The sequence below is a fragment of the Trachinotus anak genome, unplaced genomic scaffold (genome assembly GCF_046630095.1).
Source record: "Trachinotus anak isolate AG129_WGS33_773 ecotype Australia unplaced genomic scaffold, CSIRO_AGI_Tana_v1 ptg000024l, whole genome shotgun sequence".
Taxonomy (NCBI): Eukaryota; Metazoa; Chordata; class Actinopteri; order Carangiformes; family Carangidae; genus Trachinotus; species Trachinotus anak.
The window spans coordinates 8,469,427-8,497,401 of record NW_027273875.1 but is presented as its reverse complement, the minus strand read 5'-3'; the positions used below and the strand labels follow the sequence as shown (position 1 = coordinate 8,497,401).

At 41.4% G+C, this 27,975-nt stretch overlaps 3 protein-coding genes across 6 annotated transcripts in view; all 3 read left to right on the top strand.

Moving 5' to 3' along the window:
• The first annotated feature begins 86 nt into the window (after positions 1-86).
• On the top strand, positions 87-7,811 carry mpzl2b (myelin protein zero-like 2b). Its single transcript, XM_071460471.1, has 5 exons — positions 87-483; positions 3,885-4,054; positions 4,808-5,018; positions 5,425-5,593; positions 6,775-7,811. Exons 1-5 carry the CDS (start codon positions 423-425, stop codon positions 6,953-6,955), a joined length of 792 nt encoding a protein of 263 aa, XP_071316572.1. The 5' UTR covers positions 87-422; the 3' UTR covers positions 6,956-7,811.
• Positions 7,812-12,067: 4,256 nt separating this feature from the next.
• On the top strand, positions 12,068-22,942 carry scn4bb (sodium channel, voltage-gated, type IV, beta b). Of its 2 annotated transcripts, XM_071460264.1 has the most exons (7): positions 12,068-12,460; positions 12,737-13,049; positions 16,818-16,981; positions 17,080-17,299; positions 18,417-18,546; positions 18,740-18,840; positions 22,632-22,942. In XM_071460264.1, exons 2-6 carry the CDS (start codon positions 12,965-12,967, stop codon positions 18,834-18,836), a joined length of 696 nt encoding a protein of 231 aa, XP_071316365.1. In that variant the 5' UTR covers positions 12,068-12,460; positions 12,737-12,964; the 3' UTR covers positions 18,837-18,840; positions 22,632-22,942. The 2 variants fall into 2 exon arrangements, with proteins under 2 accessions (XP_071316365.1, XP_071316364.1); XM_071460263.1 differs by lacking the exon at positions 22,632-22,942 and having other exon boundaries at positions 18,740-21,524.
• Positions 22,943-24,983: 2,041 nt separating this feature from the next.
• Positions 24,984-27,975, top strand: part of LOC139607420 (cell adhesion molecule DSCAML1-like) — a 52,073-nt gene continuing 49,081 nt past the window's right edge. For 2 of the 3 annotated variants that reach the window (XM_071460246.1, XM_071460245.1), the window contains exon 1: positions 24,985-25,297. In XM_071460246.1, coding sequence (XP_071316347.1) covers positions 25,042-25,297 — 256 coding nt within the window. In that variant the 5' untranslated portion in view covers positions 24,985-25,041. Of the gene's footprint in view, positions 25,298-27,975 lie in introns of all 3 variants that reach the window. The other variant, XM_071460247.1, reaches the window with a different exon arrangement.

Genomic DNA, 27,975 nt, shown 5'->3' with positions numbered 1-27,975 from the left:
TTCCACCACGGCCACAAGGTGGTACCAGTCAGTGGAGAGCTGGCTTTGTAATTCAAACTCTAACTCGATTGTCAGTTCTCAATCTGAGTTATCAGCTATAACCAGTCTGACTGTAAATCCAAACTTCTTGGCGACGAAGTGTGACAATCAAACCAACGCAGTTCAGGCGCTGGGCGGCAGGTTGACTGGTCGGTATTCAGGTTATGCAAGAGGCCGGTGAATGGGCTAAACACCGCCCATCAGGTGTGTAGGGCGGGTGACTCACTCTTCACCAATGCAAGTGTGGATTAACAAAAAAAAAAAAACAAAACACTTGTTTCTCCGACTGTCTGCGGGGCGTTCACGTTCATGACTCCCCTCAGTAAGCTTGCGTGAGGGGACTTTTACAGAGGAACTGAGCCACCGGAGCTGAGGCCGTATAAATGTTTTATCCTATGTCTCGGATATGGCCTCTGCTTCTCCTGGGAGGTTTCGTGGTGCCAGGTGAGTCCAAACAACTTCCTGGATATAAGAGCCTTCTTCTTTTCTGTCTGTTCTTTAATCTAAAACAAAGTAAGACTACGTTTATTGCTGTTTTGTTTTTGTTGGAGGGGCAGGTTATGATCCACCTTCACTGTCGAACAGCGAGAAACCTGATGTCTGTTCAGAGCTTGTTAAATTGATGTTGGCCGAGATCGACCTTTACATTATGGCTGCTCATAGTAGTGAACAGTGAAACGCAACCTACGGGTAAAGGAGTATTATGGAGTCATATAATGTTCAGTCATTTGTATAGAATTTGAACATATAAGCATGTCACAGCATAAGTAGCCTACATGGTAGTTTCTGAGGCCATGGATTTTTATTTTTTATTTGGAATATATCGTCCAGAATTTGACCGTGAGAGTTAAGATAGAGGAACACAAAAATGCACAATTAGCATTTTTTTCCTAAAGCAAAGAAGGCATGGGAACAATACCCCTCCCTAACTGGTCACTGTCACCGTCACAGTTTCAGAAATATTCTATATTATGTAATAATAATATATATTATGTTTTGAAAAGGTGCTTTTTGATGATTCCACCATGAAGTTATTATTTTTTTATTATACCTCTAAATAAAAAATTATATATTTTTGAAAGAGGCTGATAATTTCAGCTTTTGTATAATGTTTACTCAAATGTAATGTCTCAGTTTAATGAAACATCCATCTCGATCATGGGCAGAAAATCAGTTTCAGTAGTGTAAGTCAGGGAATACATTCTTGCTGCCACTATATTGGATTGAATATCAATTAGCAACATGCATCAGCTTGACTAGAGGGGAAGAATGTCAAAAATCTTGAAGGCACAACAGCAGTGCACAGCAATGTATGCTGCTGTCTCAGATGCTATTTGTCTGACTTTGGTAAAACTAAATGGATTGACCAATCTGCTGAAGTAAAATTTCAAACTAAATTGCCTAATGTAGGAAATGGAGTTTGTACTGTATACTGAGCACAGTCATTAGCAGTTTGAGGAAATGCTTTGTAACTTAAGGGCATAATTACTTAATTAAGGGAATGTTTTAATCACAACACATTCCTCACAGATCCTGCAGTTTCTAAAGACCGTCCAACAGTTCGCATTGATTCCATAGTGTGTTGGCTTTGAAGGAGGCATAACACCATCTCAATGTTGTGCTGGCATCAGATTTTGTTTTGCTCAAATACCCTGCAAATATTGAGGACGGAAGAGCTGTTTGGACAGGCAAGCTTGGAAAAAATACCTGGCCTGGTGGGGAGGCCTGATTTTATGGTTGAATGGTGGAAAATGACTTGTAGCCTACAGATGAATCCATGGCAAAGATTAGAGAGTTCAGGTTAAAGCCAGTGAGTTATAGATGTCTGGATGTGTGACGTCACAACACATAACATGGAGCAGGCTTTGCAACACAAATAATCATTCCTAATTTTCCTGGGCTTTTTCCAGTGAGGGATTTATTATGGGAAGGCTGAAACTACACTATTACTTGTCCTGAAAGTAGCACAGACCTGTTTAATTAACAGGATTCACCTGCAGAGCCTCGGGAAGGGTTGGAAAAGCTTTTCATGAATAAGTTTTATAAGAGAGTGAAATGTTGCAGAGAGGAGTCATAGTACAAGTACATGCAGGTTTCAATGGGGTGAATGCAGTTTCATTACTAGACAAATACTGAACTTGTCTGAGAGAAACATTCATTACAGTGTCTACTGAACGTGAACGTGAAAAGTAATAACTAAAAACATAGAATTGAATTTTGAATGTCTTTAATATTATCTACTATAATATTCAAGGTAAAATATACTGTGCCAAGACTTCCTGCTTGGCTCCAGTATTGATTTAACCAGAAGCACTGGGTGTAGCTACTTGCTAAAGGTGGATAAAACCACTCTCCCTCATAATAGTAATCGTAGTAATAGTGTTACCTTGTAACTGTGTGTTTTGCAAACTAATTTTTCATATTTCTGGTTCTGCCAGTCTTGGCTGAAATGAGTGTCATGAACATGTAGCATTTTGTCACTGTTGCCTAGTTCGTGGGGGAAAAAAACACCCACACATTTATAAGAGGAAGTGATAATGCTGGAGTTAAACAAGGTCTCAGGAATTAGACAAGGAAACCTCTCATAAATAGAAACAGATTTCCAGTCCTCTAAACAACTGTGCATATGAATGAATCAATAATTTAATAAATAGATCAAGTGACAAAGAAAAGGGGGGAAAACACCAGTATATAAAAGAGCTTTGTTTGAGATGCTACCTGTGTGACCTTTTGAGATCTCTGAGTTGAGAAATATTGAAATTTCTTCTACTTACAAGTTGTTTTTTTATCCCCTGTGTACTGTCCAATGGAAGTTGTAGATGTTAGTGATGAGTTTCTTTTTAGATTCAGGTGTTATTAAACCGTCTTTTCATCATTCAGCTGGATTTCATTCACAGAGCTGCTGTGTAGTAATGCGCAAGTGCCTGCAGGTTCTTCATACAGAGTCACTGACCACATCCCATTCAATTCTGTTCGGTTCCTCTTCAGTTTAATTTTCATTTACATTTTATGTCATGCCTCTCTGTGCAGGATTACAGAATATTCTTGGCTTCCTCATCTCTGTGGTTTATTAGAAGGAATGTTTTAATCCGCACAAAGAGTCTGCAGGTCTGCTCATCACTGTGGCTGACAATGTGATCCAGATTCAGCTCAACCACAACGTTTGATGCAGACCAACAGTTGCCAAATTGCACTTACTGTAGTAGGATACTTAAACATTGTTTCAAGTAAAACCTGATGGAGAACTGTTGAAAGCTACATTTGGGCCGCTGGTAAGACGAGTGATTACAAACATCCAAACCAGCTTTTTTTCAGATGATATATTTAATATTCCAATTGTTTTAAGGAACCTGTAAAGGTGGTGTCTATTGAATTGTTTCAAATATTTAACCTGTAGTTGGCGTAGCAGCTATTGAATAATGTGAATTATTTGCTCTCTTGTTTGCTGTGCTGAATTGCTCGAGCAAAGTCATGTAGCTGAGTGGAGAATCAGGTCGTACAACCTCAGGCAGTGGTGAGAAAAAATGTGAGCCGTTGTTGGCACAAGAAAACTGACACAGTTTATAACTACAAACAATGAACACCAGATATCTCCATGAGTCTTTTGCACTCAACTGTCAAAGATGTTTCTGTTTAATAAATGGCGATAGCTAAGCTATATTTGGTGTGAAAAACTCTGTTGTTTGGATGGTTTAATGAACTGCTCTGAAACTGAGGATTGAAATAAGAAACAGTGACCTGGTCAGTTTGACACTTAAATTAGTGTTTTGTTCATGAGTCAGTCAGTGGAGGTTTGTGTTCCATCCCGATAAGTGTTCTTTCTCACTAGCTTGTCTTTATCACAGGGATTCGACATGTCAGTGGAATAGATATTTACACTCCAGGAGAGGTGGAAGTGGTCAATGGGACAAACGTGAAACTGAAGTGCACCTTCACCTCCAGTCACCCAGTGTCGTCCCAGTCAGTCACAGTGTCCTGGAACTTCCGCCCCATTAATTCAGGATCAGATGAGTCGGTATGTAGAAGCTGTTTTATTATGTTTTAATGTCATCACTAATGAAATCCAATCATCATTTTTATGCAGCCTTAAAATAATACCAGGATTCAAACCCCAGTGTCTTGGGTGGAAGTCCTACTTTAACCAATGCTTCATCTGTGACCTGCCCATTATATTGACTTTATAGCACTTTATATTATCTTACCTGACTTCCTAAAGCCTCTCTGGCAGAAAGACTTTTGTAATTAAGATACATTTCTAGCCAAAAGAAAGACATGACAGCATTGTTACATACCTTGCCAACACATAATGTAAGTACCTCTTTGTTTAGCACATATGGAGAAATAATATTTAGACTTGTGGCTGGAATGAGTATTATAGAAACAAACACTTTTTCCACTTGCCTCTCGGGGCTTCCATACACTTGTATCAATAGTCAGTCAATAAAGTTGACTGACTTTGCTCTCTTCCGTTGTTGCCAGCACTGAGTACAGGCAAAATTCAAATAGAGCTAGCAACCCACAGGAAAATATATTAATAAATAAATAATTTGTATTTATTTTAATACAAATTATTTATTAGGTTATTTGAATTGTATTACACATGTCAAGCTGAGCTATGGTAAATATGGGGCTATGTTTGCCCACTAACAGTAGCTGCATTTTTATAAATTTTGTATTAATTGAATGATTTTTCTCATGCTAACTAATTTGTTTGGATTCTTGCAGCCTTTGCAGTATTTATGGATGTGTGTTTTTGTGTGTGTGCCAGGTGTTTTACTACCATGAGGTACCATACCCTCCCATGCAAGGGCGTTTTAAAGACCATGCAGTGTGGTCAGGAGATATTATGAGACGGGACGCATCCATCACCCTGCATGAGGTGCCTCCAACCTTTAATGGTACCTTCATCTGCCAAGTGCGTAACCGCCCAGATGTGCACGGCAGTAATGGAGAGATTGTCCTCAAAGTTGTCAACAAAGGTAAGACTCACAGTGCTGCATACCTGGAAGACTCATTAACCCCTGGGAAGATAAAAAGTCTGTCATATTTCATCAGCATCATGTAAACTACAGCGAAAGGAAATTCAAAAATGTGGAAGAAGTCATGATATCAGTGTGTTAGGAATGCTTTTAGAAGGTAGTACTTAATTGGTTCTGGCAGAAAAACTCGGGGGTATTACTCAGGCCTCTCTACAGGTAGGTCAGAGGTCATCCCTGGAGCGGGATGGAGTTCAGTGTATTGCTCAACAGCACTTAAGCATGAAGAAAATGGAGGGTGTTTTTAACCACTAGGAAGCTCTATCTATGTATTGTTATCTCTAATTTGTCCCTGTTGTGTTCTCTGCCGCTGCTTTCACCCACTTCTATCACTGATGTTTCCCTCCAGTTTCCCTCTCTGAGATCGGCATCCTGGCACTCGCAGTTGGAGGATCCTGTGGTGTAATCCTGTTCCTCCTCGGTATCTTTGTGGCGGTGAGGTACTGCAGGAGAAAGCGCATGGAACACGACATTGAGCTACATCCACAGGAGCGCGAGTGGAAGGACCCGACAGTGTGGTGAGGGCCAGAGAGCTGGAGCCCCTCTGCTTCTCTTCTTTTCGGACTGGTGTTGAGTCTGATTGGCTGTTTGGTTCCACTCTGCTGGAAGAGACAAATGAAAGCTGTGGGTGGGAAGGTGTCTTTTTCTTCCATGTTTGCTCCTCCAATGTGAACCGCTCAGATATTATTACAGTTTATTAACTTCAGTATTAGTGATATAATGTGCCACTCATCCAATTTGTTGTAATGCTAAATCTTTATACACTTGTTCATACCAAATGTTGCTAGTAATTGTAACTACTAACTTAATGTTGTTAAACTGTAGACCAGGGGATGTAAATATGGATGGATTTTTCTAATAAGTGGAGTTCTTTAAACTTGTTCATTAACCTCAATTCACAGCAGCAGTGCTGACTGCACCAATCAGGCTGTTTTTTCTGAATTGATTTGCTCTTTTATCATATAGCAATCATCATCAGCTAAATGTGTTTTTTAGTTGTTGTTTTTTAAATGATCACTTATTTTATCACAAGTTTTATGGAACTATGCTTTAACTGAATCATCAATTGAAAGTGAGTAGTGTATATTATTAATTTTTATCCCTAAAGAGCACAATCGCACTTCAGACAAGATACTGCTGTGGTGAATTGAGTCTTATATCTTCTCTGTTGCCTGCTACTGATGGGTTAAGTTTTCAAGACATGGCAGATAAGAGCAGATCAACTTTTTACGGGGCAAAATCTTCTCTTTTCTCTGTGAAAACTGCTGCTTCACTGCTGCTGTGTCACTTTGATTTGTGAATACAGGTCTGCTACAGGTGAAGAATTTTAACTAATCCAGAGAACTTTACTAATCCAGAGAACCACGGTGGTTTTGGTGGAGAAATGTTCATGAACTGAGGTTTTGGTCATCTTTGTCCACTGAAAGAAGCAATATATCAATTCTTTGTGGTACTCCAGCTGGGTGTGTTTCAAGCTGAGGATTTGGGGTAATGTATCTCTAAAGTCTCCTCCCCTGATCACTTTGGCAATGGATGTCTGCTGAGGTAAACCAGTGCGGGCCATTAATATATTTGCTGCACTTTCCATTCACCCAGTTATCCACCAATGGCCCATCTCACTGTTTATGTGTGTGTGCGTGCATGTGTGTGTGTGTGTGTGTGTGTGTGATTGAATTTGTTTCACGGGGGTTTGGGTCAGTACACTTGAAGAGGCGGTTCATCTGAAAGTTGTGGAGAAGGAGAAAGAAGCTGAGAGTTCAGATGATGAAGAGTCCGAGCCCAGCAGCGGAGATGATGAGGAGGAGGATGGCCTTGAAGATGATGATGATGATGACGATGACGACGACGATGATGATGATGGTGGTGATGACGATGATTAAATTGCCACTCTATTGATTAGAACCATCTTTCCTGTTATTCCCTATTAATAACCTGGAGCCTACATTACCCACATGCAATTCAAACACTGACAGTCCGGTTGGAGATTCAGATGTGTTAGGCTAGTAGCAGCTAACGTAGCTTCGAGCCGCTAAGCCCCATGAGGAGTGGGCCACAGAGGTCTGGTAGGTTCACTTCTTTCTAACGCCACCCAACCAGCGCTGGCCCACATGACATCACATGAGGACATTTTTCTCTAGCAGTAGCACTACTCCTCAAATCAGTTCACTTCCCCTTTAATTTCTGCCTGTTTTATGGATGTGGACTGATAGGTGTGAGTTGTACATGACCATTGTGACTTTGCTCTTTTGTGCTAATTTGACTGCATTTCCATACACCTGCTGCTGGAAATCTATTGCCTCAGAGCAATGTGAAAATTCATGAATTTTCAGGTTTCATATATGGATGATAGATTTTTAATTTAGCTTGTGGCCAACACACACACAGATAATGGTTCTCTGTCTGCTCCAGTGTCACATCATCACTCAGTTCCTAAAAGAACCAGCTGAGTAGACAAAAGTTTTGTCTCGGCTTGTTCTCTTTTACTGTGCTGTAACGTGTCTTTACAGAGGGTTTTGAATGTTGTTGGGAAAAATGAGAGAATTGCTATTAAGATGTATGAGCGGTAACAAAGTAAGGTGTTTACTACAGCGACAACAGGTGATTTCTTTTTTTTATTTTGATAATGTACATAGTGTAAAATAAGCAGAGCTTTACCCTTTTTTAAATCAAGTTTTGAAATGTTGTCATTTATCTCAGTTTAGCAATTTTAAAATAAATGGACTGTTTTTGAAATTATTAAGTTGCATGAATTGTATTTTTGTGTGAGGGAACAGATCAGCTCTTGAGGAGAACACATTGCATGTGAAATATTAACCATCACCACTCCTGTGTGTCACACATGACAATGAGTTATTGTACAGTCACACTTCCTGGCCCTGAAAACAGAGCTCACACTTCATTCAATGTTCAAATCTCACTGCACAAATAATCTCTGTCCTGACATGTCAGTTTGTCTGACCAACTCGTTTCAAAACTTCTTTTATGCAATTGCTTGTGTCTTGAAATGAGATGATTTGTTCTGGACACAGGTTAAAATAATCTCACTGGGATATTTTTTGAAATTTTTAAGGGTCAGTTAACACCCACCAAACAATCCTGAGATACTGACTATTAAATCACTCACTAATGGAAATGGTCCTGAAGTGAAACTGTTTTTTTCTGTTGACTTTTAACAGTCCATGCTTTCATATCCGTCCTCTTAAGATAAGACAAACAACACTGAAGTATGACGTTGATGGTTATTGAGTCAGGGTGGAGAGGGGCCTTAACCTGCAACAAGTAGGGACCTGTCTGGGAATACACATAAGGCACACACTTCTCCACATTTACTGTCTCGCTCAGTCTACATTGTGCATTATTTTTTTTTGTCTGGAATGAAAATATGTCCTGTTGATTGGGTTCTTTCTTTGTATGAATAAATTAAATGATATATCTGTCAACAGATACTGTGTATTTTCAAGGAACATGACATGAGTTTATTTTATGACCTCTTATGGTTATTAGAGAAAAGGCCAGCAAGAGAGGAGACTTTTTGGGTCACAGTCAATAAACTGGATGTGCCTGCATGTTAGTTGATGGGCATGTTCGTGCCTGTGAGTCCCTACTGTTAAATTGTTGGCCTTCCCCACCTGTAAACACACAGGCACCGCCCACACATGAGCTGACATAGTTCAGTACTCAGCCTTCAGGTGACAGTGACCTTCCAGACTTTCCTCCATTGAAGAAACCACTTCTTCATCTGAAAAAGCCCCCAACAAAGAAAGAGGTGAGAACAGAGCACAGGTGGACAAGCCATGGGAACAGCCTGCTCAGATCCTGGTTGGCCAGTGGACTGTCAAAACATCCAGAAAGTTTTCTGACTTTGTGCCGGCTTCATCAGTGTCATGGAGCCATTACTGCTAAAGCTGCCAAAGCTGCTAAAGAGCTCCAGCTTGTTTCACTGGCTTTTCTTCTGCTCAGTGTGCAAGTAATTGATTTGATGCTATGTAATGTTACATGTTTGTCTTCATTAGTGACTGGCTACAGTAAATATGAGTAAGTTAGCTAACTTGTTGTTTCCCATACCCGGCAAATGTTGCTATTGCTAGCTGGCTAACTGTCAGCACCGCCATAAAGCATATCAAGGCAATACAAGCCTGGGCTAATGGTTGTGGATGGATTATTTATTTATTTGGTTCTTGTGTATTTAACGGCCACTTTCACTGTGCTCCTCAACACCTTGATGACTGACGACTTGTTGGGAGGGGGAGAAGGCGCCTTTTTATACATGTTTGTGTCCACATGATGAATGTAAGGCCAATATTCACTCTTTTTGCTCTGTTTTTGGTCTCTACAACCTCCTGAGGGTAACACAACATCTGTCTTCAGTCAGCAAATATGAAACCGTGTATGACTGCTGTTTGGTGCTGGACAGGTATTGTACAGTGGGATTTTAGACGTTATTCTCTGGAAACAGCTGTGAGAGGAGTGAGAGTGAACCAAAACAGCTGCAAGCGGAAATTCAAAACACTCTCTGTAAAGCTGAGGGGTCTGCTGGTGATCACTCTCTGTGTGCTCATCCCTGTGAGTGACGCCTTTCACATTGTCACATTGTTTTCACTTTCTCATTTGATGCTGTAATAAAAAAATATAAATTATAACCATTTTAGAATTTGATTTAGGCTCAGAATTGCACATTATTTTACAAAAACTGAAAAGATTAATGAGAAGTCCAAAACTGAACACAAATTTGTGTTCAGAGTTTTTTTTTTTTCTTCTTCTTTCCTGCCTCATTGATTTACTCATCACCGCCAAGATTTATCTTTTGACCCCTTGCAGGGGCCCGACCTCTAGGTTGCAAACCACTGAACAAAGACTAACCTACATTACTGTATGTTAAGTACAGTAGTTTCTGTAAAATGCTTCATGTGCATTGATGTATCGATGTATTGATGTAGTAAATATACAGTAGCTTAGTTTTTCTGTTGAAACAGTACTCATGCTTTTTGTACTGTAAGTGGGTTACATTTTGCTGATGAACAGTCATATTGCAATTACTCACTAATGTACAGTAAGAGCTGTGATGTGCATCCTGGTCTCTGTGGAGCAGCAGACATTTTGCTGCAGTGAGAGCAGATGACATCTATGTGCTTTACGTGTGCACCTACATGACGACACATACACTAATACAGAACACATGCTAATGAATATCTATACAGTGCATGTGTGGTGTGATTAATTTTGTGTGAGTGTGATTGTCCCTGGACATGCTGTCTGTGTAGTAACAGTCATCCTGCACAGGTCTGCAGCAGCACCCTGTCTTTCTGCAGCAATGTTTTTTTTTTTTTTTTTCTTATTGCAGTTCTGGAAGAGTTCCCACCGCTGCTGCATTGCTACTCCAGTGGAGGGGCCTGGAGAGGAGAGCAGTGAGCCTGCAGCCCGGACATGGTGTCTCTCATTTAGAGCTCCACGCCCATGAAACAACCCTCCACTCTATCTACTATCACCTAACACCACACTTCACCTTTCACCTACCTATGTAGGCTCATTGTGGAGCCCTGAACCAGTTTGGTGGTCCATATCAGTGGTCACTGTAGGTGTATGTTTGCAATCCTCTGGCTTCTGTTTTTCACACCCTGCAGCTGAACCTGCACCCACAGCTGAACCCCAATGACACAAATTTCATGTGAATAACACAAGACACATACTGTGAAGAAGAGAACACGTCACCCCATAGCCTCTTCATAATAACCTGCTGGATGAATAATAGATAACTGTCTTAAGTACAGGACTTGCAAGTGCAGTAAAAGTAAAGTAAAACACATACAAGTTTAATCTGCCGATGCAAATCTGAGTTAGAGCTCTTCACGGCTGCAAACCTCACCCGTCCTTTTCCTGTAAAAGAAATGCCAGCTCTGTAAGCAGTGAAAAACAGCCTGGAGATCCAAAATGGATGTGCAGCTGTCCCTGTGTCCTCTGCCTGTGTAACTGCTCCTTGGCTCCGATGGCATGCTCTGTCACATGGTCTCCGTTGCATCCTTGTTAGCTCTCAATTCTCCTTTGCTCCAGTACGAAACTGCTATTTAACCTCTTACCAACCACTTTTTTCTAATAAGCTCGTAGCAAACAGCCATTATTACAGTGCAGTCACTTTCTATTTGCAGTAATGGATGGAATTTGACAGGCATATGGTCGTAAGTGTATAAATGAAACGTTAGTCAGGTCTAAAACAGACAAATCAAATCTGGAAACTCTGAGCTAAGCACTTCCTCTGGTGTGTCCTGCAGTGAATAGATATTGGTGAGCTGTTGCTGACTGATGTGTTTGTACATTTATGAGAAAGGAGCTGTCCTGTTGCGAAAAATCACTGCATCTCATTCCATATTGCACTTGCAGCTGCATCACCCTCATCACAACAGAGTAATGAATGCTTCATGATGTACAAGATAGTTTGACCTTCCAGGCATCGAGTGGGACCCATGTCACACACACGCACATATATACATACACACATCACTGGTGGCTACGGATGCCAATTCTCCTGAGCCTGGGGAATATGAGTCCTCTCAGCGAGAGGTGAGGAGAGGAGAGTCATAGAAGAACTTAACTCTGTCAGTCTGAGGAAGGGGACGCGCAGAAATAAAATAAACTGTTTCCCCCTCCCATTTCTGTGACGCTGAGTTTTTGGAGCCTTAAAGGTGACGTTATCAGTGAAAGGACCTGTCTGTTTATGAATGGAGCGTTTCGATATGGGACTGAGTGTCCGGCCCTGGGGCTGCATTACACAACCTCCTCCTCAACCTGCACTGCAGAACTTTTCTCTGATCTTCACAAACACACTGACAAAAGTGCCTGAGTCTGCACACACGCCCCGAGTCAGGAGATGGGGAGGAGGGTGAGGGAGAGGAGAGGTGGGAGTAGCAGAGTAATGGGGGGAAGGATAAGAGGGATATGGAGGCAGGTGAGGGAGGGGAGACAGAGGGATGAGGGGGAGAGAGAGAGAGAGAGAGAGAGAGAGGTGGCATGCAGCCAATGGAGAGGACAGGAAAAAGTTGTGAAATAGCCAGAGGGACGGGCAGGGAGAGGAATCAGCTTCACTGAGGCTCGGCTAAGGAGGAACAAGAGCAGCAGCTTTTCCTCCTGTCCATCTGTCTCTCCACATAACTGTTTGTCTTTCTGTCTACCCCCCACCACCGCCACCACCTCTCCTCTCTAATTGTCTCTCATCCCAGCCGGCGCTGCAATGTGGCTGTCTCTGCAGTGAAAGTGCTGGCTGGCAGATTCTCCTTGAGTGAACCCTGACTGTGCGCAGTGAGCGTTTGCCGCTCCGCCGTTGTCCTGTCCACACTGACTCAGCTGTGCAAGCAGCCTGCCAGCCTCTGAGTGAGCACCGGCTGCACAAGCAGGTAGGCATGACAAACTTGAACTGTACTTACCATCAAATCGCGTTCCTTCTGTCAGCCTTACCCTGTTTACATTCAGGCAGAATTACATGTGCAGACGTGCATGCGTGCAGGAAACATGCAGACACACACTTTTTACTGTACTGTACTGTGTTTTTGTAGTGACTCAGTGTACCGTTTTTAAGATTTTGAGTGATTCATTTTTTTTGCTTCTTGCCTTCTCTCTCTCCGTTTCTCTCTGTCCCCCTCCTCCTCCTCTGCCCTCTGTATAACCTACAGGCTCTTCCACAGGAGTGCTGCTTGGGCAGGCAACTAGTCTCACAAGCACCACTGTTGGTGCAACACATTGGGACTAACTCTTTTGGGGTCCAGACACCTAGACCCCAGCTTCCAGATTTAATCCACTGTATCAGAGAAGCCACGTTGTGCTAAAGGATATTCTACCAGCTACCCTGAGCCCGGGCTGGATCCTGCAGCACTATTTGTTTTGGAGCAGATCTGGCTGCCATGGAGGTCCTGTGTGCTGGGGTTGAACCCCCGAGGCTGGGCCCTCCATACACAGCCGTCAGCCTGATCTTCTCTGTGCTGCTTGGTAATGTCTATCTCTATACTGTACATCGCCTCCCTTTCTTTGCTCTGTCGTCACACAACAGTAGTACCTATTCAAAGCTCTGTTTTGAAAACTTCATATTTGTTGTTGTCCCTTCAGCTGTATTTGTTTTTGCTCCGCAGAGCAATGATGCTGTAGCTTTTCTGGCATTGACCTTCATCTGCCTCTGACCTATGCGGAGTAGGTTTTAGGCGCAAGTGTATTCATCATGTGTGCGGCTGCAGTAGGCTTTGTGTTGATGGCAGGACTCGTTGGCCGGGACAGAATACTGTGATTAGCACTTTTCCTTCCATGAAGTTGTGTTTCATTTTATATGCAAAATGTGCTGGTTGTTCTGCTTGGAAACGCAGAGAGGGCGAGACTAGACAAGAAGGTTTCATGAAAGATTAGGTAGTTTGGAATGAAGTCTGTGGCTGATAGAGTTAAGAATCAAACAGTTTGGTGTTATCTGTGATCCATATTGGTTTGGATTGGGATTGAAAATCCACAAGAGGAAATGTCAGCAGTATAAAGTGACCCTGTGATGGAAGAGCTGTGTCAGGCACTCCGGGCCCTGCCATTCAAAGCATATTGTGCTTGACTGCATGTGTATCTGCAGTAACAGAGCAGCAGAGCCACTTCGAGCAGTGTCCAGTAAACCATCTTTTTCGTTTTTATATGAGTCATAAACTTTGTGTACAGAGAGAAAGACTGAGGAGTTTGTTTTGGCAGAGACTGTGCAGTAACACAACAGCACTGTAGGAATCTGGAGGTAAATTCACGTAGATAGCCTCTTAGTGGATAAAGGTGTGGTGGATACTCAGTAAAAGCTGCGTATAGAGATTGCATTAGACCTAAATGAAAAGCATCTCATTAGGATCCGGTGTTAGTTATAGCTGTAGCCATTTAAAATACATCTGTCAGTATTAATGTAGCCAATACATTTTTTCATTCATCACTTTTATACTTTTTCTGAACCTACTTATGGGTGTGGAGCATCAGTGCAGCGATAGTGCAGCAAACACAGATTAGAAAGTGGCATTATGTGTAGGAACTGAAGGCTCAAAAACTACATTCAAACATTATTCTAAATTAATAATATTGCTTATCCCCTCCTTATATAGAAAATACACAAAACTTATCAGTGGTATTGTGTTGCCAGGTGAAGTTTTTAATGTTTTTCCGAGCTCAGATGTTTTATCACAGGCTGCTCAAAGGTCTTTATTTAAAATGAACGATAAGCATTTTGGCCACCTGAGAAAAACTGCGTGGTAGACTTAATCAGCAGATGCAGGTGCCCAAGTAGCAGAGAGAAAGATACAGTATCTAACATGATAACATTCATCAGATACCTGAACACATTTTTATTCTGGATACACCTTCATGTTTGTTTTCTATGCACTGTGAGGTGGTGAAGGAAGCACCTCCTTGTACCCTACACTTGTTTACATTACACATTACTCCTCACCTAAATTCCCACTCTTACAAGCTCAAAGAAATCCTATACTTCCATCAGTGTCAGGTCTGCCTTTGCATTTATTAGCTGGCTTTTTTCTGTAACTTTGATATATCTTTTGAAATAATGTTATGTGCATATATTTGTCTATTCATGAGAAAACGTTATTCTAAAGTTGACATATGTGGGCTAGAAACTGGAGCACCACTGCTCTACTTTTATCTGAACCACCAAAACTCACAAAACAAACTTCTACTGAGAACCTAGATAAGACATTTAAGACACAATGTGCAGAGGGGTTAGTGGTTTTCAAGGGAGAGCCAGAGTTGTTGGAGACAAAACACAAAGAAGATCAAGGTGCCTGAAAGAAGAGTAGTTACTGTGTTATTGTATGTCTACTTATTTTGCTCTTGGACTCATGTCAGTGATGACAGTGATAGAAACAGGAAACTCAGATGGAAAACAAATATTTAAGGACACAGGGGGACATGGAGCAGAATTTGATAAACAATGAAAATGGAATATTGTCAAAAGAAAAGAAAAGAAAAGAAAAGCGTGAGTGACAGTGGAAAATGTGCATGAGGAAAGAGAAAGGAGGGGTGATGCTGTTGCTCTCTCGTCACTGTTTCTGTTACTGGTTTTTGCAAGCTCACTGTGCTGCATTGGACCAGCTGAGGAAAAGGTTGAAGCGAGTGAGTTTGCGAGAAAGCAAGAGTGAGACGGGAATGAATCAATAACATTCCCACATGCAGTACAGTAGGCAGTTCTTGGCTGTGTTTGGTGGCGTCTGTTGTTGTGAGCAGCGCTGTTATTTGCTGCAGTGGTGCTTGTCAGATGCTGACCTTGAGCATGTTTTGAAGAAAGCTTATCAGAGCGAGCGGAAAACAGAGGGCAGGATCATGGGAATGTTAGAAAGAGAGCAGAAAACGTTACAGCCGCTCCTGTGGCCATGAATCATTTGTTAAAAGTGTTACGTCATGTGGGTATACATGTCTGCATGTTGGTGACACTGTGGTTCAGCACAGCACCTTGTGAGCATGTAGTTTACGTCACATACACTAGATGGAGGCATTAAGCACAGGGTGCTTTGATGGTGTAAAACAGTGCTATAGCACAGTCTGTCCTTGACCTGCTGAAATTATTTACTGCAGCTATTTGTTACCTGTGACCTTGACACTCGTCTGATCACAGGAGCGAGCAGCTGAAGGTGGACGACCTGCAAACTCTTATTGTGCAAAAAAGGAAAAGACAGACAATTTGAAAAAGGCCTGACAGTTTTCCTGACCCATCTTGAATGCTGGACCTAAGATTTAATGACTGCGACTTCCTGATACTGTGTTCCCTGGTGTACAGTTACTGTTTTCACGAGGAGCAGCAGATTTCATCCTCTCTTATTTTACAGTAATGTCACGACAAGGACTTTGTGGTGTCATGTTACACAGCGTTTGACTCATCAAGTGCCAATAATAGACATGTTATAATGCAGTGGTTCTCAAAGTGGGGTCTGGGGATCCCCTGGGTCCTTGGGGTCCCCAGTAAAAGGGGAATAATTTATTTTGACTATAATTTCTTCCATAAGTAGCACAATGTGAGAATGTATCATGGGTTTACTTTCTGTAATAAAACAAAAGCAAAAATCTTATCAGATGGGGGACTCTGCAACAAAGTCTCATTAGACGTGATAAAGTTTGAGACCCACTGCTGTAATGTGTTCATTAAAATCATGAAAATTGTATTTAAATTGTTGCTATGATGAAAACTCTCTGTTCGATGCCTATTACATTTTCCTATTACATATAGTGTTAGTGAGCACAGAGTAACGTACAGAGCCGGACAGCATGTGCTGCTGTGCCACACTGCAGACAAGTGATAAATCTTGTATGTGTGAGGCAGATTTACTGTCACTTCACTCATTCTCATGTGTATCTGATGATGAGGCCGGGCTGACTGTGTTGTGAGCAGCTTACGCAACAGTCTGATGCCTTAGTTTTTATCAGCACAGTGAAAATTGGAAGGATTTATTCTACCATGACACTTGTTTATTTATCTATTTGTTGGTAGAATGAACAGAAATAAAGTTTTAAATGTCAGTGAGATGAATGATATGGTTTTGTCATCCAAGACTCAGGCTACAGGACTCAAAGGAAGAGTTTGAAATTTTGGTAATATGCTCATTTGCTTTCTTCAGCAGAGTTGCAGGAGACTGATACAGATTAAAATATACAACTACAGCCAACAGCTGGTTAAAGCTGTAAGATGATTTTTCCCCTGTGCAGTCTTATCTTGTTGTGTTTTCTACTTCCCATCATCCTCAGGTGTGTGGTCTGCTCAGGCCCTCGAGATGTCTGTGGGGAAGGTTCCCTTCCTCGAGGCAGTGAATGGCAGCACAGTCATGCTGCCCTGCACATACTCGAGCTGCATTGGCATCCAGAACCTCTACTTCAACTGGCAGTTCAATGAGAACGGCACCATGCAGAAGGTAAGAGCCCTCCTGTTCTGAGAGAAAAGTTTCTGTTCAGGTTTCAGTAACTTCTGAGTGGTGGTTTGGGATGATTGACAGCTTGCTGTTCCTATCAGGTGTGTGAGGCAGTGATAGCGTCAGAGGAGGTGATACCACATGTGAGTATATTCCGAGAGCGGGTGGAGTTTGTGGGGAAGAACCATAACAACAACATCTCCATCTTGCTGTGGAACATCACCTTCGAGGACGGGGGCCAGTACACATGTTTTGGACGCAACCCAAAGGAGAAGGACAAGAACCACAGCGCCATCTTCAACCTCATCGTGGTGGACGAGTGTGAGTGGTCAAAGTCTATGCTGATAATGTGTGCTGATATATGTGAGGGTACACTATTTTCCTCTCATTATGCATATAGATTAGGGCCACAGATGTAAAGCACAAAGCTGTTTGATAGGTGATTATTCCTGTTAGTTATTTATTTATACTGTATGTGCAATTATATATTTATCCATTATTTATCTGCCTCTCTACCTTTAGTCACTTTCAGCAACTCAAATGAGCCCAGTTATATTGAAAACTGCCCAATGTCACATTTTTCACATATTTCATCTATATGCCCTGATATACTGGATATTATTCAACTACAAATTTAACACAACTCAAACCTCATACACAAAGACAGTCAGCTGAGAAAAAATGAACCCAGCATGGAAAAACATAAATTCTGATGTTACAGTTAAAGATAAAATAAATTATGTGCAATTAATCTTTGACAGATTTCGTGTTCAGTTTTTGGTGCATTTTACACACACACACACACGCACACACCAACTCACTCTGATATAGACAGGTGCAAATGCTGCTGGTAGATCAGTCCAGGACAATTGATAATTCTTCTTTCCAAATAAACTTAGCATTTTCTAGCTTTTAGGCAAAAGGAAGTTATAATCATGCAATTTTGCATTAAAAAAAAACAATTTTAAAAACTTGCGACCACATTAATTAATCCTAAATTAGCCTCAGAATTGACACAGCATCACAGTTTTTTTTTAATCTGCTGGTGGAAACATTGGAGGAATGAGCAAAAATAATCCACCATCAAAAACAATCCACTCAGAGCATTTCATTTACTGACAGCTGACAGCGAATATCATTAAAATGTTTCTGGGAAAGTCTCGACAGTAGCTATAGAAGTCTAAAAGAACCAAAGGTCATGGGAGTTGAGTTCCTCATCATTCTGTGTGTGTGAGGCATCAGGAGAAAGCTGCAGCTCTAATCTCATGTGGAGGTACCAACTTGTCGGGAGTTAAGAGGTTTTGTAACAGCGCAGCAGGCAGCCAGGGCTCCCTCGCTGCATGGTGTGGTGGTAGATCAATGTTCATTTAAAAATCATGTAGATTTATGTAGATTTTTTTCCGCCCTCATTCCTCTGGTCTTTGTCTAATGTCTGCAGTGAGGGTGGTGGACAACACGCTGACCATCATCATAGCCTCAGCTGTAGGCGGAGCCATTGCGGTGCTGATGGGCTTCATGTTGCTCAAGAACTTCACTCTCTTTGTTATTTCCAAGCTTGAGGAGAAAAAGTGAGTTTTCGCATCCGCTCGGGTATTTATCAGCAGCGCAACCATTTCACACTGTTTCATCAGAACACATTGTCGGTGCTAGCTCAGATACTGTACATGCCGAAGTAGTTTTCATAAATAATGCCATCTTGAAATGTGTCTTTGAGCTGCTCTTAACTTTGTCTTCCTCTCTTCTCCTCCGACCCCGCTGCAGTAAGGAGTGCCTTGTAACTTCATCAGGGATCGACAACACAGAAAATGGCCTCTCAGGATCCAAAGCTGACTCCAAACCAACACCAAAAAAGAAATGAGAAGGTGCATGTATATAAAACCACAGGAGTGCTCATATTTATATACCTTCTTTGCATATAATTGTATATGCACATGTGTTTGGACACATGCCGGTTCATTTTTGTTGAAGTTGGAATCTTAAAAACTCTGCCTGGCTGTGGGAATACATCCATGTGCACACAATACGACCACGTGTGCACAGTACACGTGCAAATGATATACAACTAAAGAATGTGCAAATCACGAGGGTGCACATAATTATATAAAATGTGCACATAATTTAATAATCTACATCAAAGGATAATTGCACATACTAGAGACACTGCAGCTTGACTGGTTTAGGATTAATGTCCTAGTTTATGCATATTTACAACCCACCTCACCACCTATACGTCCACCTCTTTTTTTTCCACATTGGTCAACACATAACCAGAAAAATATATTGAAGGTGTTACCTTTGTGTGTGTTTTAAAGAGGAAGCAGAAGGGAGCCAGTAACTGGGCCTTTTTAGACATGTAAAGCCAGTGTCCACTTTTATGACTTTATGTTTTAATGAAATGTGTCCTGCTGGCACACAGAACGGGAATATCACATTTAAAAAGTCCTCAATGGAAAACATGAATCCCAAGTTATCTCTGCTTTGACTGAGAGACTGTGGGAAAACTCACTGCTCTGGCAACATCAATGAAGGAAATACAACCTTAAAGATAGTAAGTACGAGAGGAAGGAAGACACGGCTCTTTAACTATCTACAGCTTGCAACAGTTAACTCACTGTTCACAATCTGTTAACTGTTTCTCCTCTCTCTGCAGGCTCTGTATGTATAGGCAGATATGTTGATTCACTAAATGGTCATTCTAATCATTCATCATCTGATACATCCAAGCAGTTAAACTAAATGATTGTTATCCTGTCGTTCAAAGTGTGCCATGGATACCTGATTTAAAACACAGCATTTGTTTTACTAGTAAAGGGTTAAATGTGTTTGCAGTGGTTATGCAGTGAGTTCAAGCTGAGGGAAGGCATGCTTGTTTATAATCAGTGAGCTACATGTCTCTAGTAGATGAGTTCCTTTTGAACTAATTTCATTAAAGCCAAATTATGTGCACATTTTAAGAAATTATAGGGATGTTTCATGTTATGTGCACAGTTATGATATTGTGTGGGCTGATCACTAAAATGGGTAACACAGTTGTACGTCACTGCACAGTTGTGTACTGTTTACTTTGTTGCCGTGATATATCAATTGTCTATTGCCACAGCCAGAGTGCGTTGACTAAATAATCTTTGACTGTTTTTCATCTGACGTCAAAACAAACACTTATTAGTTGATGTGCTTGAAACAGGGACTAATGAAGTGGGCTGAATCCTTCTTTAACCAACAACAACTTTACAGTAGCCCTTCAATAACATGGTGCACTCAGTCAAAATCAACATTTGATTTTGAAATCACAGTGATGTCCTATAATTTGAAGCAGTTCTATTGGACAGATCTACTGATCCATTAATATCTTCTTGCCACAAAACACCCAGTATATTCTGACTTATTCAAACGACTGTAGTAAAACAAAAGACGACTTAAGAAGAAGTATTAACCCAAAGGCTACACTAACCACATATTGTAGGATTCAGCCCAGTTCTTCATCTTGTACCTTCTCTTTGCTTGATATAAACACAGGTGCCTGTTCGTGCTTCTCTGCTCCTCTGTCAGCGAGGACAGCTACATATTGCAACACAGTTTATAAAACTCAGCAGACAGTAATAATACAACAAGCTTCTTAACACCCCCCCCCCCCCCCCCCTCTCTAGAAAAGTGAATGACTTTCTAATGATGCTGCTTTGAAGACAAATAACCAATACATTTTAAGCATGTGCAACATGGGGCAGATTTTAGACACAGTGCTTGACCCGCATACTTTTTGACAAAAAAAAACATGTAATATACTAACACTTTTAGCGACAGCGCTGAGGTTAACTGTAAATCCCATTTTATGCCATGCTACTTCAATCGTGCCAACCCTGGCTGAGGCTAAGCACTATTCAGTGATGTGGACCTGGATTCTGTATGCCTGGATCAAGCTCTACATATTCCCTTTGCTTAGTATGTGCCTCCTCATAGAAATGGCTTGTTTCTCCTAAACACTGACAAACGTCAGTGTTTTACTCTTTGCAATAAATAATTTTTCACCTGCTGCACTGCAGTGAAAAAGACACACCTGGTCGCCCTGCCCATGCATACAGTAACTGATCCATACACACTTCAATGTTAATGATCACGGGCTCAGGTCTCAGACAGCAGGCTGAGTAGGGGGGCTGTAGTTCAAGTATAAATGCTCATGTAGCCACTGACTGTGCCAAACAGGGATGAGTGCTACTGAGCATCACATCAGGAGATGAATGTATCTGTGTCAAAACTCAAACAGCTGCATTTACAATGTCCATCTATTGCACATTCAAGACACTGAATGTCTGGCTTTAAAAAGAAATACCTCTGTAGAGTGGGGCAGTCGTGTGGATAAACACTGTGTCAGGACTGATATAAATGTACATCCCCAGTCGCAACAGGTGTTACATGAGTGTACTGTACAGTGGAGTGTGAATTTCGGGTGTTTTTCTGAAACCCTCTGTCATGCCAATAATAATGTGCCTCCAGTCTTTAATCCCTGGTGTGAAGCAATATGTCATAAAGGGCCTGTGTTGGGCACTTTTTGTGTTTGTTTAATCCAAATCAGAGCTGGTTTTTCACATTTTTCATCCAAATGAGACGAGAAGAAACCGAACAGCACGCACGCGAGGAACGAGTCAGGAGCTTGGATTCTTCACGGTCCAATGAAATGGTTTTGTCTGTGTGATGTAGTACTTGTTGCTGCAGCATTAGATGGCGAGGGATCAGTTTCCTGTCATTATGCTAAACTAAGCTAACCGTCTCCGGACTTGAGAGTGGTATTGATCCTCTCCTCTAACTCTTGGTAAGACAGTGAATAAATGTATTTCCCAAAGTTATCCCCTTCGGTATAAACCAATGGACTGTTAGTTAGGAGAGGAAGGCATGATTTGATGGGACAAGTAGAAAGGCAAACGTGCTGAATTTTTATTTATTATTTATTTATTTATTTGATGACTTCATCACCTCATTTCATGTGATCTTTTAGAAAGAAATTGCAGGTACATACACAGTATATACATAAAATACATCTGTCATACATGTGTTGCTTTAAAGAGAAAATCCACCCTCGAGCAGGACTGTGACTTGTATTCACTTTTAAACTGTTGTTGGACAACTGTAGATTTATGTAACTGTAGAAAGTGGGTTTTCTCTGGCTAATCTCTGTCAGTAGTTGAAGTGATTTGTTTGAATTATCATCTTTTGGTGAATGTTGAGATTGTGTGTGTGAGGGCCTTATGATGACAAGCAACTCTATGCAAATCACAACAGAAGTGACAGTTTGTCGCACTGCACCTTTGAGTTACTGTGACAGTTCTGTTAGCAATACGACTGTAGATGTCCTGGATCAGGGGGTCGTGGTGATGAGACGCAGGGTGACTGGGGAGCATCCAGGGAGGAGCATGGAGTGGACCGGAGCCCCTGTACTCAGTCAGACCCTGCAGAGCACATAGACTCACAAAGTCATATCCCACTGCTGCTCTCTGCACACAGATATACAGTAATAATGCTCTGGCTCGCCTTCAAATGATGTCCACATTTTCAACCTCTCACCCGTGCAATCAGCTCTCGATCTCTTTATTATAGAAACATGAAATCTAATAAAGTTTTGAATAAAATCTGTCCTGTCTCTCTGTTTGTGTCTGTGCAGCACTAGATGTTTGACAGCACTGCCTCCTGCTGGGCAGATCATTACCAAGGTGAACTTGTGCAGTTTAAGATGGAGATCAAAAATGTCTACTTTAAAGGAACACTCCACTGATTTTACACACAAAGATCAGTTTTCATATCAAGGCCTGACCTATAAACCACATGGAGCTTGAAAGATGAGGATATACTAATGAAATAAGATGAGAAGTTGCAGTAGGGGAAGTGTGGTATTTTTGGAGCTTGACCCATACCAGGGACTGAGAGTGAGGATATCTAAGCCTCTGCTTTTTCAATTGTCACTGTTCTTTTAGAAGCCTGTCACTAGCAAATCCCCCAGCTTCATGGAAATGTAAAACTAACACTGAAGTATCCACTTTATAGAGTTATAATCCTTAGATTTCATGAAACCCTGTATTTTGTTTATGGTCGACATTTTTTGTCCAATAGCCATTCAACGTATTCACATTCTGTAATTACTTTTTTATGTAGTAGTTTCACTTGTTTGTCTGCCATTCTTTGGCTGCAGTATTAAGCCACACTTCCTGTTGCTGTGATAACCACAGGTGTCGCCAAATCAACCAGGACTGAAATCTTAAGGATTACAGTTTATATCTTTACAGCAGCACTTACAAGGGGAGATCATCCCATCATCGGCCAATCAGCAAATTAACATTCATAACCTTCGTTCATCCTGCTCTGCCTTTAAACAAGCCAGATTCCTGTTGTAAATGATCTTATTTTCATTTCCTTCTCATGAATCACTCTCCACCTCTCTAATATCTGAAGGGGCTTAGATTGTTTAATCGTGTATAGATGTTGCATTGATCAACTGTGTATAACATTTCAAAACTGTATAATAAGAAAGTCTTAAGATTAGATTTATGTCATGTCATTCTTAACATTATTAATTCAGTTACTTAACATTGTGCTCAGGCAAAACTATATTCAGGGACCTTTTCTTATATCATCTGCCAGAGCTGCTTTGAAACATCACAACAAAGTGCAACTTGACAAACATAATCACATCGACATCTCCAAGGTCATATAGCAATAAATCACTGTGCAGTGGTGTTCAGTAACGGGGCCACTTGCATGTCTGTTGTACGTTCAACCAGCAGATGTCAGCAGTGACCTGCACGTAGAGTCGGAGGCTGAACCTCAGATCAGATCAGATGAGGAGGAGACGAGATGCTGCTGAGCTTTCCTTCCAGTTGGTAAAGTTCAAAGACAAAGTTTCAGTCGGTGACCTCTGACCCCTGAGCATCGCATGCCCATAGTTACATTTCACTTTACTACTGTGGCCATGGTGAGAAACTTTTAATTCCATACTATTTTGAGCATTGTGACTCATGAACAGGTTAAATATAAAGATAATTTTAAGCAGTTTCACAGTGTCCTGTGGGGCTGATGAATTATAGCCTACGTAAACCAAGAAAACACACAGCTCTGTGTGTGTGTTCATTTTATTCATTCTGGTAGTGATGTGAAAGGAAAATCTGCCTCTAAAAACCATCTGATGCAGTCGCACAGCTGTTTCTCACCTGTTTATTTCTGATACATATAACTGAAATCAATGTAATAATAATAATAATAATAATAAAGGCACTTTATTACAGTTAAATTATTTCATCATGGTTTTGTTTTACTGTTTTTTGTTTTTTTTTACTGGTCTCAGGACAGTTGGATCTGAAGCTGCTGGTGCAGAAGAGGATCACTTTTCAGATCCACCACTGGCGTCCACAGTGATTTTAAATATTCCATGAACTGGGAGTGCCGCGCAACTTCCCGTCCTCCGCTAATTTATGCTTATGCAGTGCAGCTCTTCGCATCAGGCGCAACAGAGAGCACCGCGAAATGGGAAACTAGCGGCGTGGAAAGTTGCTCAGTGTCCTTCAAGAATTCACTAACGTCTCTCATGCTTGGTTCGATTGAGCTGCTGTGTGTTTTACCTGCTGTGCGGAAGTGTCGGCCAATGCCCCACACCCCGCCACTCTCTTTCTCTCTCCTCCTCTCTATCTGCAGTGCATTTCTGTGCGCAAATGTCTACGCTCTTTCGCGGCTCGGAAAGACAAAGAGAAACAGTTACTAGTCTGTGGTGTAGCTCCACGTCCCTGTGATTAAAACCCAAACTCTGAGGAAAAGATAAGAACAAATCTCTACAGCCTGAGCGGCGGTCCGAGCGGCTTTTGTCGATCCATATTGCGCAAAGAAACGCGGTCATCAGGGGCGCACAGGTGGGTGCGCTCTCCAAGGTGCCAAGAGATCTGTCTGCGCAGCTCCACCGCTCACACAACCAGTCACTTTGGACACAACTGGACCAAAACCCAGTGTTCAACTCAAACCAACCCTCGACTTTGCTGTGACCCGTCGTTCCGCGGTGTTTTCGATTAGTGCAGGGAGGATGGATTTGTATGCACGGTAGTCTTGAGAAGAGAGGAGGGGACATGGGCGGGGCTGAGGCGCCTCTCATTTCCCCTCCACGCTTAGCGGGGCAGCAGGGCTGGAGAGACCTCCGGGGAGCACAGTCGCCAGTCCAGCACGGAGACCCGCCTGGCCAAAAAACCGCGCCTCACACTTGCCAGGATTGCCAGATATTCCTGAAAAATATACCTGCTATTTATGGCATGTGGCTTGTAACTTTACTCCTGCTGTACTCTCTCCAAGAAGGTAAGAGGAAAAAAAAAAAGAAAAGAAAAGAAAAGAAATGCTGGGAATATTTCACACCCTGTGCACAGAGTGCTTTTAAGTTGGATGAAAAGTGATAATCGAAATTATTATTCCATTATAGCCTTGAATGATACGTGTGGCTTGCGCTTTGGTGCAATCACTGGCTGCCTTGTGATGAGGAATTGGCCGAAATTGAATCTTTAAATAAACATGTATAAAGCTGCTGCGGCGGAACAGGTAGAAATATTGTGAAAGTCAAGATGTGAAGTGGTTTTTCCTTTTTTTTTTTTTTTTTTTTTTTTTTTACCCGGTGTTTTGTGCTTTTATGCAGCGGCCCTTGATGCCTCAGATGGTGCTGATAGCACGGATTGTTTTCGCATTACCAACTCCAGTTATGAATATGTAAAATGGCTGAATAGGGAGAATGAGGTGCAAATACAGAGGGAGGGTGAGAGACAAATGAAAACATGCGTCGGCCTTCAATTATATCAATTGATTGGCCGTTTGAGAACAAATTCGCTGAAAATGTTGCACGCCTGTAAAGTTTTGAGGGGGATGCTTGTGATTTTTGACATCTTGGTGCTCTCATTGTGTCGCCTGTGCTAATTGCAGCTGTTTTCATGGACTGTATTTAGCACAAGCCTCCATTCCACAAAGATGCTCCTATTTCTTTTATTTTTTTTTTTTATTTTTAGGATGTGATTTTAAGGGCTTTTAATTCTTCTCCTGTGTAATGACAAATTAGTGCCATTTTAAATTAGATGACAAATAAAAGGGACTTTTTCTCCCCTCGACGGCCTTATTAGTTTAATAGGTCTACACCCACATAAAGGCCATAATTAGTGAATTCAAATCCCTCCTTCTCATTTAATTCATTTGATCAATTTTGTTTGTGAATGTAAAAAAGGTGGTGTGTTTGTTTAAATGGGATCATTTTTCCCCCCCTTCCTTGTTCAGTATATGCAGCAAATCCCTGACCCTATTGCAAAGTTGATCTTCTGCTATTACAGTGCATTATAATAATCCTGAACAAATCTGCGTCGAAAATAACAGAAATTCAACACCATCTCCACATAAGAGCATTTTCCAGGCCTTTGTGTAGCCTGTCTGTTTGGAGCCATGTTTACATTTTGTTTCGTCCTTATTAGCACAGGCCCCGAGAAGGTGCACATTTATCAGAAAGTCTGGGATGTGGTGAATTGGCTTGAGAGAGGAATATGGCTGTCCTCAATGCAAACGAGCACAAATAGGCCATTAACCTCGGTCCATTCGCCATTTCGAGTTAACACATTTTCTAACATTAAATTAGCTTTTTTTTTCTTTTTTTTTTTTTAAATATCAAATATAGCTGCATGTGTGTTGCCTGTGTTTGTTGTCCGCGCTGTGTTTCACTCAGCTCTCTTAAATTCACTGCATCTGTCGGGTGTTTGCTGCTGTTGATTTACAGCAATAATTCAAGATGTGGTTTCAGAGCCTCTCTGGCTTCTGAGGAATCAGATTAATATGCGCAAATTTATTTCACCAAACGAGAAACTCCAGGGGCGTGGGTGCAGATTATAGACTTGCCCGGTCATGTTCCTCACTAATAGCCCACCTGGACCCCGCGGACGTGTTAGTGCGCTTCTGTGTGTGTGTGTGTGTGTGTGTGTGTGTGTGTGTGTGTGTGTGTTGGCCGGCGCGCAGTGAAGGGGAAGTGACGGGGACACCCCCCACTTGGTTTCGTTGTTAAATGTTGGACACTCTTGGATGTCATTTCTGCAGGAGCTCAAGAGTCAACTCATTTATTTATTTACTGGATTATTCACAAGAAAAAAAAAAAAAAAAAAAACATGGGCTACATAATTTATATACAACTGTGTTCAAAAAAATGTTGCTAAACGATGGCAGAGACACTCTGGAGGCAATAAGGGTGCTGGAAAAAAAAAATGCTTGAAGGGTTAAGAAGAGTTAACCAATTAGAGCAAAATGCCTACAATTTTCTTTCAGCAATTTCAAATGTTACACACTATTAAAGAAGGATGTTGTTGTGGTTATTAATTAATTGGTGATTTGAAATCAAAAACTTTTATGTGTTTTCTTCTAGCATCATCATTTTAAATCGAATTCAAAGACTGTATTTACTATAATTGTGGATTAATTAGCAGTGAACAAAATCAAGTTTAATATATACAGGCCTGCTGTGGGCCTGTTTGGAACTTTAAATTTAATATCTAATTAATTAAACAAAATTTAAAAATGATCTCTGTAACATTCAAATAATATACCTTGAATTTTAATTTGAGGTGTGTAAAGCAATAAGGTGATCCCTCACCCTGGCACAGTCTTCTCCACACTGCTCACCCCCCCCCCCCCCCCCCCCCCCCCCCCCCCCCTTACTAATAGATATATGCAAAAATCCCCCCTTTCCCCTCTCCAGTCCAATTCCCTGTGCTGCCTTTGCAAGGCTACACAATTAAGGCTGCAATCTGAGCTATAGGCACCACTCAATGACAAAGCTGTGTGGTCCACAGGGGTGCCAATCATTAGTCAGGCAGGGCACAGGCCCCCATTTTTTACCAGCTCAAACCTGGCATTATTTAATTTTACATTTAAGACAGCAAAAACACCCATTTTAAGCGGGGTTAAGGCAGAAATAACTCCCTCATATTGTGACGTTGTAATTTGAGGGGCTCCTGTAT

What these genes read in the sequence shown, in the direction of transcription:
- mpzl2b (XM_071460471.1), top strand. Translation starts at nt 423, where the DNA reads ATGTTTTATCCTATGTCTCGGATATGGCCTCTGCTTCTCCTGGGAGGT. An exon ending in ATTCAGGATCAGATGAGTCG is followed by an intron (nt 4,055 to 4,807) that starts GTATGTAGAAGC and finishes TGTGTGTGCCAG; the next exon opens with GTGTTTTACTACCATGAGGT. An exon ending in CCTCAAAGTTGTCAACAAAG is followed by an intron (nt 5,019 to 5,424) that starts GTAAGACTCACA and finishes GTTTCCCTCCAG; the next exon opens with TTTCCCTCTCTGAGATCGGC.
- scn4bb (XM_071460264.1), top strand. Translation starts at nt 12,965, where the DNA reads ATGGAGGTCCTGTGTGCTGGGGTTGAACCCCCGAGGCTGGGCCCTCCA. An exon ending in GATCTTCTCTGTGCTGCTTG is followed by an intron (nt 13,050 to 16,817) that starts GTAATGTCTATC and finishes CATCATCCTCAG; the next exon opens with GTGTGTGGTCTGCTCAGGCC. An exon ending in TCCAAGCTTGAGGAGAAAAA is followed by an intron (nt 18,547 to 18,739) that starts GTGAGTTTTCGC and finishes ACCCCGCTGCAG; the next exon opens with TAAGGAGTGCCTTGTAACTT.